The 11,904-nt window shown below is 48.7% G+C and overlaps 1 protein-coding gene across 2 annotated transcripts; it reads right to left on the bottom strand.

Annotated features, from left to right (window-relative positions):
- Positions 1–3,183: 3,183 nt before the first annotated feature.
- KLHL38 (kelch like family member 38) lies at positions 3,184–11,698 on the bottom strand. 2 transcript variants are annotated; one of them, XM_046002660.1, is made up of 4 exons: positions 11,605–11,698; positions 9,598–11,058; positions 5,718–5,823; positions 3,184–4,603 (listed from the first exon to the last, which is right to left on the bottom strand). In XM_046002660.1, the coding sequence occupies exons 2-4, from the start codon at positions 10,948–10,950 to the stop codon at positions 4,314–4,316; spliced, it is 1,749 nt and encodes a 582-aa protein (XP_045858616.1). In that variant the 5' UTR covers positions 10,951–11,058; positions 11,605–11,698; the 3' UTR covers positions 3,184–4,313. The 2 variants fall into 2 exon arrangements, with proteins under 2 accessions (XP_045858616.1, XP_045858606.1); XM_046002650.1 differs by lacking the exon at positions 11,605–11,698 and having other exon boundaries at positions 9,598–11,077.
- Positions 11,699–11,904: the final 206 nt, after the last annotated feature.

Genomic DNA, 11,904 nt, shown 5'->3' with positions numbered 1-11,904 from the left:
GAATGACAGTTTATCTGATAATGAAGCCCTTCTTTGTACCCAGAACAGCCTGTATCCTCTGGTGACGTTTAGGGCCCATTCACTTGTGCACCTGCTCATTCATTCTGCAAATACCGTTTGTGTGCCAAGTACTGACTGAACTTGGCCTAGAGGTTCATCGGTACCAAGACTCTGTGGCCCCCATGACGAGCTCCCCTTCTAGGTCCGGTAACAAGTCTCTACAGTGCTACAGTGTGGAAGGAGCTGGAATAAAGAGGTGGGGGTGGGGAGTGTAGAAAAGTTGGAGAAGTTTCCACGGAGGAGGTGAAGGTTGAGTAGGAGTTCAGTAGGCAGAGCAGGGAAAGGCATCCTGGCCAAGGGAATCGCATGTGCGGAGGCACAGAGGACAGCATGGCATGTTGGAGGTGAGGCAGGGTTGTGTCGATATCCTGAGAAGGATGAAGTATCTGAGTAAGACCTGTCGTAGTCCTCATCCTCTGGGACCCTACAGATTTTTGTTATAGGTGGCGAAGGTGAATTTAGCCACTTTCTTCCTCGGATGCTATTTTCTCTGCGGGCTCCTCTTCTGCTCACTGGTTTATGCTGGGACAGGGTTTTTGATACTTTTGTTAGTGTTTTCTAGCTTAGCTCTTATTCCACTTCATTTTTGCCCCTTCCCTTGTTGCCTGTCGAGATGATTAGTCAGACTATCCGACATTTTTTTACTTAATATGTTTCAGTTTAACTGCTGCCGGCTAAATATACTTTGACCTCAGCTCTGGGCCGTGACTCTCTCCTCAGCCAGTGAGACGAAGGAAGCCTCGTGCCAAAACTTTCTGTCGCCTTCTTTTTGGACTGGGATTGTCCTCAGCAGATTGGAAAGCATCCGTGATGGCCTGAGGGGTGTTTCCTAACCCAGTTCAGATGTGGGGTTTGGCCAGGGGGCTGCTGTATGAACGCACCTGCCACGGAGCGTCTTACCTGATGCACGAAGCTGGCCTGCCACGTGGGTCCGAATGTGTTCGGCCCTCATACCATCTTTCTTTATAAATTCCAGGGGACAACTGACTTTGCTTTTCTGTGCCCTAGGGAGACTTGGATAGGCTCCGAGCAGCCACAGACTCGGACAGCTTAGTCTATTTTGGATTAAGACAAAGGGGAAGGAAAGTGGACGCATTAGCAAGTCTCCGACAGAAGGAATTCTGGAGGCTGCCGAAGGAGTTCGTAGATGGCGACACTCCCACTTCCAATCCCAGGCAAAAAGGGCCGTCTAGGATAAGCTCTCAGCCTCCAGGCCTCACCTAGGTGGGCCACGCTACATCTCTCCCAGGGTGGGAAATGGGAAGGGGAAGAAGGAAGGACACAGTGACCCCTTAGCAGAGGATCGGAGGTGCTTACCCCAGGAACTATCCACAGGAACGCCTGAGTTTGAAATGGAACTTCTAGAGACAGTGTGGATTCAGCAAATTCATTCTTTAATCCACTCATGCTATACTTTCCGGCCATCTATAATACAGACGGCAGATGGTGAGCCCAGCCCTGGGAATGTGGATGAGGATAGGGCAGATAGGAGCCTGGAGGGGAAGACAGCGATCAGGTAATTACAAGCAGGATGAGGGTCTCAGAGGGGATGTATAGGGACAATGAGGACATTTAATGGGAGAGAGAGCCCACCCAGGCGAGGGTAGGGGGGCACGGAAGGCCTCTGATGCTATGAATTTTAATCTGGCAGGTAAGGCGTGAATAGAAATTGCGTCAGGCACAGAGATGAGAGAGGTGTGCGTCAGACCAGAGAGAGAGTGGGAGTGAGAAGGGGAAGTGATGAAGGCCGGCCGGAGTTGGGGGGAGCAGTGGGGAGCAGGAAAAGGCAGGGCCAGAGACAGTGCCTGGTGCTGGTGGGTGCTGGTGGCAAAGGCCCTGGAGGGGAGAGAAAAGACTAGAGCTCTATGCAAAGGTCTCTGGGAAGCTGTCAAGTCATTTTAAGCAGGTGAGGGATATGAACTGGCTGTTGTTCGAGGAAAGATCCGAGGTGAACAGACGTGGAAGCAGCAAGGCCACTTAGGCTGGTCGATAGTGAAGACAGAGGGACTGAGGTGATGGTGTCCCTGAGAGGACGCGTGCACAGATCGGATCAGGGCACTGAGGAGAGGCATCTCTGAGCGGACACCCGAGGAAAGGGAGGGAGGGAACCCTGTGGGTGTGGCAACCAGGCCAAGTGTGCTCTGGTGCAGGGCACGGTGAGTGTGAACACAGGTGTGTGAGCCCAGAGGCCAGTGTGGCCGACACTGAGTGGGGGGACACAGTGGGAGGTGAGAGCAGAAGGGGAAAGGTGTGAGGTCGGGGGACAATCTTGTGGGTCTCTGGAAGGCATCAGAGAAAGCTAGGAAGCTGCTTTTTTTCTTTTTCTTTTTCTTTTTTTTTTTTTAATTAAAAGTTTTTTTACTTTCGTCCCAGTATAAGCTTTGGGAATGCCCTCTTCTGACTCACATGTTTGTGAAAGATGCCCCCGGCTGCTGGGAGGAGAGAGATTTGGGGGTGAAGGCGGAAGCAGAGACACCAGTGATGGGTACAGATGAGAGAAGATGGCGGCTTGGACCCTCTTCCCTCAACTGTGGTGGCTGCTGTGGCTGCTGGGTCCAGCGCTCCTGAACCAGATGGAGTGGGGTGTGAGGGAGAAGAGCCAAGAGCAGCGTCCAGGTCTTTGGGCCCGAGAAGCTGGGAGACAGGTGTTTCCTTCTCTTAAGCTGGGGAGGACTACCACGGGAGGAGCTGGTTTGGTGAGGAAAAAGTGAATGTGAACACATTGGCTTTGAGGTATTTAACATTCAAGTGGAAACACGGAGCGAGCCCTGGAGTCTGGAAGTGGAGGACAGTGGGAAGTCAGCAGCGCTCAGCGGGAACGAAAAGCCATGCACGAGGGGGCTCGCTCCCCCAGGCCTGAGGGTCGAGGCGCGGAAGGTGTAAGGGCTGAGCACTGGGGGCACCGCCATTGACTAGTGGGGAAAGAAAGAGACAAGAATTAAGTGCATAGAGTAGGGAGAGAGGATGAGTGGTGTCCCGGAGGCAGAGTGGTCTGGGGAGCAGGGCAAAGCTTCAGATCCCAACAGGAGGAGCTGAAGTGCAGGAAGAAAGGAAAAGTCCAGAACATGAACCTGGAGAGCAGCGTGGGGAGGAAGGTTCCTGCTTGAGGGCTCTCTGGTGCCAATCTCAAGGAAGTGAGACCCATTCCAGATGCTTCCATCGCTGGAGAGAAGACTGCCAGGTGATTATAGTGTGCTGCCATCTTTAGTTGATTCTGGAACTTAAGACCGAGCCAGCTTGCGAGGCACTTTGAGACCAAGAGCGCTGTGGGGAGGGGGGGGGTGGCATTCAGCCCTGGCACGGACAGGGCAGTAATTGCTGGGATCTCTGAAGGAATTTGTTGACGCTCCTCAGAAGAGCGGTTCTCATAACATTTACCAAAAGGAAAATCCTGATGAATTCTGCAGGGTTATAGCTCTCCAGAGGCTGGAGATAAACATCATTTGGCACTAGAAACAAACTTTATTCTGGCTGCATGGATAATTTTGCACACACTAGATACTATGTTGCACACATGTTCCTTGAATTCCAATTTATTACATCCACAGAATGCAAAGAGACACGGTCATGGCCCATTTCTCACACTGCCACCTGGTCCCTGTGCTTCCAGGGACCTCTTTTGTTCTAGATTTCCGCGATGCTCTGGGCAGATGTGGTTTTGGTCAGCGCAGCAGTTCTTTCTTTGGGAAACTGCTTCTCTCTCCTGCTGTGCAGTTTGGGGGAGCTGTCAATGATAACAGTCAACACGACTTCTGCCTGTAGGGATGTGCTCTGGGATCACACAGTTACAGTAGCACAAGCCCCGGAAACAGTGATTGACTCAAGAGGAAGGCATGGAATTAAGAAACGGCCAATTAGGATTATTTTCAAGGTTAATATATAGATAATGGTGAAGTTCTTTCTTGGAGATGCAACTTTAGAGAACATTGAGTCTGAGTTTATCAGTTGCCACTGTCTTCATACTTTGTGGATACAGAAGCTTGTTTGTAGCATGAAGTCTAACAGAGATGAGGTAGAGAAGGAGGGAAAGTGGGGGGAGAAGGGGAGAGAGGGAGACGGGGTAGAGGTGTGGAGAGCCAGAGAGAGCCAGAGAGTTCTGCCAACAGTATGCCTGGTTCCAGGCCTCCAGGCTCTGGAACTTTTGGTCCTGTGGGCACTCCCTGCATCCTTTTGGGGTTGCACTCCTTTGAGTTGGGTTTCTGTCTCTTACAACAGAAAGCATCTTGACTAAGACCCACAGTTACTTGCCAATTTCACGGGAAGGTGGGGATGTGGGGTACGCACTGGAGAGTGAGGCAAGCGTGGTCAAAGAGTTTGTGAGGAAGCTGTCCCTGGGACGTCCAGGTGTCCGTCTCAGGGTCGTAGCAGTCAAAGGAGGCCAAGTCCTCGATGCTGCAGTCTGTGGTCAGCCGCCGCCCGCCCGTCACGTAGAGCTTGTTCCCCATCACCGTGGCCCCATGGTGCATCCTCCGGTCTTTCATGTCCGCACACTTGACAAATTTGTTGGATTGAGGGTCATAAGCAAGAATCCTCCTTGTGTAACCTGAAAACCAATGGCATGTCGGCAAGCTCAGCATTGTTCATTTGGGACAGGAAGTCTGCGGTCTGGAAACATGTCTGTACTTTGCCACTGCCTAGTACCACGGCTGGCCTCTGAACTAAGGTATAGAATGTTTTGGTAAGCTGCCCAAGGTCCAGTGTGTGGCAGAGCTGGGGTTTAGACTTAGATCTGTCTGATTCTGGCCCCTGTATCCTTAACCTCAAGTTAAGGCAGCATTAGATTGGGAGCAGCCTCCTGATTCCAGAGCTTTTTTTTATCTTTTTTTTAAAAAGATTTTTTATTTATTAATTTGACAGACAGAGATCACAAGTAGGCAGAGAGGCAGGCAGAGAGAGAGGGGGAAGCAGGCTCCCTGCCGAGCAGAGAGCCCTATGTGGGGCTCGATCCCAGGACCCCGGAACCATGACCCGAACCAAAGGCAGAGGTTTTAACCCACTGAGCCACCCAGGCGCCCTGAGCTTTCTCTATCTTATTGGCTTTTTCATCTCTCTCACATATTCCCTTCCCCCCAAGAGCCTTAATAATCCAGAGAAGGAGCCTTGGGAATTCAGGAACAGTTCCCACAACAGCTCTATCTGGTCTCCACCACTCCCTACTTTTAGGATCCCCATTTTACAGATGTGCAAACAGAGGCACAGAAAAAGATTAACAAGGTGCCAAAGAGTAGACAGCCAGTGACAGAGTCAGGATTCGAACCCAGGTCTGACCCTAGAACTATTCCTCTTAACCAAGACACTCTACTGTAGTTGCAGAGAAATGATCCATTAGCGGCTAATATTATTAACAGTAGCAAACATTTTTTGAATATTTGCCATGTATCTGGGATAGTGCTAAGGGCTTCAGATATGTGAGCACATTTTATTTTCACAACAATTCCGTGAAGTGGGTATTATTTCATTCCTTGTTTACAGATGAAGACAGGGAGAAACTTCTGGATGAGAAAAGAACTTTGTCAAGTCATCCACACTCCCCTAGTTGGATGGATGTGCTTTTAAAAACACTGTTTTGTAGAACAACATCTGTCTATTTAGTGACCCTTTTTCCATGGGAGATGCCAAGTTTGTGTCCAGCCTAGCTATCCTCTGTTCCAACTCACCTCCTACGATAACAATCTTCTCCCCAAGCACCACGGCAGGGGCGCACACATTCTTGATCATCCTTGTCTCCATTTTGAACCATGTGTTTCTGGAAACGTGATAAACCTGAGGGAGAAATAGAATCATGGTGCTGCACTGTAAAGTGATATATATTCTCTAAAAGACAGAAGTGGTATTTAAGGGAGTGAAATAAGATTGTTTTTCTTTTCAGTTTTTAAAATGTAGGTAGGCATATTATTATCATCAATAAAATGTAATTAAATAACAGAAAGTATGTATTTTTAGAAATTGGTCTTTATGTGAGACCATGAGATCCTTGGCTATGTCTCCACAGAATGGACCGAGAGTTACGCATTGTGGTATGTGTTTGCTTACCTTACTTGGAACATTTTTTTCTTTTTAATGGGAAATGGAGCAACTTGGGTATTCATAAAACCAGTGATTTTTCAATCATTTCTATTTCCGGCTCATGTTTAAATTTCTAAATGTTCCCGTGTATCAGAGAGGGCCTGAGAGCCAAGAATACATGTGGGGCTAAGTGAGGAAGGCTTTTGAACAGTTCATGCCTGAAAGTCATTAGAATCATAGAGGAAGCATGAGAAAAAAGAAAAAGAGCAAGGAGGTGGGGCAGGGCTCCTTGGCCACGGTCTGAAATAGCATCACAAAGCATTATTCCCAGAACATGTCCCCTTCAGTTTAAATAAAGTTCAAATATCAAATATAAAGTAGTTCACTACTAGCAAAATTTAGCACAAGAGATTTAGGATGGATTTCATATAAGAAAAGAAGGGGCAAAACATTTATTTGCCAAAGAAAATGGCATTTTTTTCTATATAAAATTTAATTGCTACCATATGAAAGACTCTATTTTTTTATCATTTTACCAAATTTGATCTTCACAACCATCCTATGAAGTAGGTACCACTACTTGCCCCCATTTTTCACACTAGATCATTGAGGCTCAGAGAGGCTAAGTGACATGTCAGAAGTCACACAGCTAAGGAATGGAAGAGCTGGTCTGGTTGAGCCCAGAGTCCAAGTTCTTAACCACCACAGTCATGACTCTGCCTGGGGCCATATAGGTGTCGCCTTTCTTGATGGCGCATTTTGAGACTGAAGACCTCTCGAGGTCTCTCCATTCTTGAAGCTGATGAAGCCTAGATGAGGCCATGTGCTAGAGACAGCCTCATGGTTTCATCTGAAAATACGTAGATGACATTGGAAAGTGGGATCCTTGGAGTTAAAGTAAACACTGAATGAGTAATTGCCTCCTGGCTTTCTGTTCTTTGTCAGCAAGTTTGGGGTATGGTTTCAAAGATAGATTAAACATCTGCTCACAATCCTCATCATACCCCCAGAGAGCTGGGGGCAAGGATAACAAAGATGGTGTTTGACCAGTGGAGGAAGTGGTATTTTGTTATGGTGAAGGATTTGCTCAGTGCCATCCAGAAACAGAGGGAGAAAGAAGACCAGGGAGAAAGGTATACATATACACACAAATTACACAGTGATACCACTGTTCCGTAGTTCCTGAAAGAATGCATGCGCGCAGAAGAACCATCCTGTAAAGAAAACTGAATCTGTGCCAGAAAATCCAACCTACTCCATCAAGCAACCCCCACACATTGATCTCATGCTGTAGTTGAGTGAGTAGAATCACCATGTCAAAGCTAACGTTAAGTAGATGAGAAGAGCTTCCATGAATGCTTTTCCCCTTTCCCCCTTCTCACCACTGCAGTGTAAAATGATGACTCACATGGTAGTGGGTTTTTTTTCTCCTGCCTTTGCAAGCGTCTTGTTCGATGGTACTATTCATTTTTTGATACGCCAGCTTGAAAGCTTTTCTGAGATTTGTATGTATTCTTAGGAAATCAATAACAACTTTGCAATGTGAAGTCATTAGCATTATTTGTTCACTTCATTTTGAAAAGTAATTTTGTAAAAGAGGGAGGGGTTCTAGCTTTACATAGAAGCCCTCTGTTACGTCCACATTGTGTGGCCAGAGCTTGGTGGGGAGCTGACCATGTCTCTCTTGGCTCAAATAAATGAGTGGGATTTGGGACAGGCTCAAAATCTGCCTAGATGGTCAGAGAAGAGCTGAAAATATGGGTTGAGGAAATGAAGGCAAGACAAAACAGGGATTAAATTGACGCTTGTTACTTTTCTCCATCTCCACTGGCACCAGCTTAGCTCAAGCCACTGTCATCCTGGCTGGATCTCTAGAACAGTCCCCCATTCTCCTCCCTTTGTCCATGCAGGCCCCTCGCATCCCTTGTGCACAGGGCATCCAGAGGGAGCTTCTAAAAATACAAATTTGATGACTTCAGCCACCCTGTTACTCTTAGGCTACAACCCCAATTCCTTGACAAGGCCTAGAAAGCCTGCTGGGTCAGCCTCATTTCCATAAACACCTACCCCCTGGGAATGTTCCAGAATTTCTACAGTAGGGGCTCAGGAGCAGCAGTCTGGGTGAAGGGAGGCACTCAGGGCAGCTTGGGAAGGGGGCTGATGGAGAACGTGTGAGAACTAACTTCTCTCCTCCCCACCCCAAGCTCCACTTAGATATACCGCCTTTTTGCCTCCCGCTGTGTCCCAGCTGCATGGTCAGGCTGTCAGTCCCTCCAGGTGATGGGCTGTGCCCTTTTCTGCTCCAGAGCCTTTGGTCCAGCTGTTCCCTTACCTGGGACCACCCCTCCCTCAACAGAGGACTCTGCCTCTGCTTAGAGAAGCTTCCTGCCCGTGTGTCCACCCAAGTCAGGTCCTTCTATCTTTCCAGTGATTCTCCCTCTTCGTTTACTCGCCTTCTATCTTCTTTTGCCTCCCTGTTCACATCAGCTCAAACTAACCTTGAAAGTTCACACCATCCCCGATTCCCTCTAGACTGGCTTAGGGCACGTCTCATGCTCTTAAAGCACCCCTCCAGTCAGCAGCACGTGAATTGTAATTTTCCTGAAGTTCCTGGAGGATTAAGTGCATGTTCCTGCTCATGCCCATGTCCCCAGGGCTCTTACGGGGGGCTTGGGCTCGAGATAGCTCTCATCGGTGAACATAGCAACTACCGGGGAGCTCCTTGATCATTGTTAAAGACAGGCTCATTATTCATGTTTTTCATATCATGATGTGAACTGCAGAGATTAGAACTTGCATAAAAGACTTAATATTCTGAGATTTTGCTTTCTGTTGGTAACACTTCTCAGAGAGCTTGCTAGTGATGTTAGTTAGTGTCTACCTGTCATTTAAGGCCAGGGTTCTCCAACCTGGCTGCTCCTTAGGATCTCCTGGAGATGTCTGTAACAGCTGTATGTCAGGACTCCCCACAAAGACATTTTGATTCAGCTGATCTGTGGTTGGGTTCCCAGGATTTGGTAACAGACAGTAGACCAATGCTTGGGACTCTTCTAAGGCCTTGCTGCTTTGGGTGAGAGGATCTGCAGATTTCCTACAGAACTTCACTTTCTGATATTCCATGTGTTCTAGCTTGAACTTTTTTCATTTTTTTTGAAGTTTTAGAGATACTAATTTTATCTGTAATAAAATTAGAGATAAACTCTTCATGGACAGGGATTGTATCTAACATTCCTTTGTGTGTATTCATCTTACACAACCAGAATTCATAAATGGATAAAGTCTTACTGAATTTAAACTTCCTTCTTTCCTCCCTCCCTTCCAACTTTCCTTTCCTCTCTCCTTTATGTTTCCTCTGCAAAGGGTAGTGAGTATGTGGATTATAGGTATGTGTGCATGCGCTCATGCAAGCAGGTATCCATGAATGTGTATGTGCGTGTATGCACTTGTGTTTGTATGTGTACACACACATATGGGTATGTGTGCATGGTGTGCACTCATGCACTCCCATGATGGGAAGGACCAGCCGTTTACCTGGATAAGGCGTACAGGATTCTGCATGATGTCCTCTCCCCCAAAAAGGTAGAGTCTTTGGTCTTTCACAGCGACCGCAGGGTGCAGAACCCCCACGGGCATGCTGGCCATACTCTCCCAGATGTTGAAGATGCTGTTGTATCTCTCCATGGAGCCCATGACCTCCTGCCCTTCTCCGATGCCCCCAATGGAGAAGATGAAGTTCTTATGGGCTGTGCTTCTGTGAGAGTAGCGGGCCACCAGCATGGGCTGCCCCAGCCTCCATTGGTTGAGCTTCAGGGAGTAGATGTAGACGTTGTGGCTGGGCACGTTCTTCCCTGGCCCGACAGCCATGCCTCCCAGCACGTAGATGCTGCGGTGCAAGGTGATGGCTGAAGCCTTGTATAGGCGGGTTGGGAGTTTAGCCAGGTTCTGCCACTGATTGGTCTGTCTATTGTATAGTAGAACGTCCCTGGTAGTCTGCTGGTTGTCCTTCCTCCCACCCAAGATGATGAGAAAATCCTGGTAAGAGGTTCTTGGGGGGACGTGCCATGGAGGCTGGAGGTCTGGGGCACTGGTGGTGCCGTACGTGGCAAACATCTGCCTCTTGGCCATCTCCAAGATGGTCTGGCACGAGGGCGAGGACTGCAGGAGGGCATCGTTGGCGATGAAGTGATGGAAGAAGGCCGGGTGGATGTACTGAAGCCTGACCTGCTTGAACAGCTCCTGCACGTGGCGTTTCCGGGCCTGGAGGTCATGCTTGATCCAAACCATGAGAGCCTCGAACACCTTTTCCTCCTCCCCACAGAGCCCGTCGTCCCCCAGGTAGTCTCTCAATTCCAAAGCACAGAGCTCCTTCAGGTCGGCCGAGGCAGCCACCTCGGGGAAACATGTCAGGGCCACCTCCCTGGCTTTCTTCTTGAGGGTCTCACAACTCAAGATTTCGGAGAGTCGGATCATGCCCAGGCAGTTGCTGGGGGTCAGCTGGCTCTGGAGGTAGGAGGAGCAGGCCTCCAGCAGCTTGGGGTACTGCAGCATGGAGGCTGCCTCCATCAAAGGTAGGACATTCTCAGCCGTGATGGGAACCTCCCCTGTGTACACGTACGAGATGATCTGGTCCAGAGTCGCAGGGTTGATGCCTTTCAGCTGGACTTTGGCCTCACTTCTTTCCCGGAAGTTGCTGCAGAACATCGCCCGGAAGTAGGGGCTGCTAGAGGCCAGCACACTTCGGTGGCAGGGGACCTCCCAGGTCCCCGCACAGATGCTCACATCAGTCAGCAGCCTGTTTTGCCTCAAGCCATTGAGCTGCCTCAATAAGTCAGAGGAGAAGTCATGGTCTTTGAAGAGCAGCCCATCTGGCAACTTCTCATCCATCCTAGAAGGAGGGGGAGAGGTCCCAAGGGGAGGCGTGTGCTGAAGGGTTTAGCTGTGGTGACTCCAAGTCTTGGTGACTCCAAGACTCAGTGTCCATTCACTAAGGTGCTGTGGATATTGCCAAGAAGGTTGCTTAGTGAAGATTGGAAAGAGAGGCCACCTATACCCCAGACTTCATAGCCAACACTCTCATTTTGGTTATGGTTACTCCCAAAGGTGAGAGGCAAAGAGTATCTTCAGATAATCTGAGGGGGAAAAAAAAAGAACTACCGACACAGTTGGAAGTTACCTGATGGTCAGGGGCTGAAGCCAGGTGACAGTCCCTGCATTTGACCAGCCCAAACCTGCGAGCCCTGCTCTAGCTTCTCAGCACATCTGTTATTCAGTAAACTCATGTAAGCATCTTTCTGGGTGTTAGTCATTCCCCGAGAAGTTACTCTGGGGGCGTGGCCCTCTGGCATCCAGAAAGTACTGAAGGATGAAAATGGGCCTTTGCGATTTATTTTTTAAAAACATCACTTCACAGAGTCTTTGCGTGTTTTGTTTTAGAATGTGATAAAGAGAAAGCAGAGACCAAACAACACTCTGAGCAGGGTTTCCAGGATAACACCTGGCAGTCTACCTGCAGAAGAATTACGCATTAGAGATCTTTACCTTGGCTTGCAGCGGTGACGTCCCGCAATGCCCGGTCCGCCTGGTCCCTCCGGAGACCTTCCACCTCTGGCTCCAAGTGAAACCATAAACCCAGGCCTTCCTTCAGTTGGCAAATGATTTGTCCTGGGAGAGTTTTGGATTTGTTTATGCAAACGGTGCTTTCGCAGTTTTCTAGAACTTCGGGAAAGAAGCACCGGGCAGGGAGACAGTGTATACATTCCAGGGCTAAGAATAGTTGCATATGTACTTTCCACTGTTATGACATGTGACTCTCCAGTTGCCTTTTGCAGCAACCCGAGG

The sequence above is a fragment of the Meles meles genome, chromosome 1 (genome assembly GCF_922984935.1).
Source record: "Meles meles chromosome 1, mMelMel3.1 paternal haplotype, whole genome shotgun sequence".
Taxonomy (NCBI): domain Eukaryota; kingdom Metazoa; phylum Chordata; class Mammalia; order Carnivora; family Mustelidae; genus Meles; species Meles meles.
The sequence above is the reverse complement of the archived record's forward strand: the minus strand, read 5'-3'. Positions and strand labels throughout refer to the sequence as shown.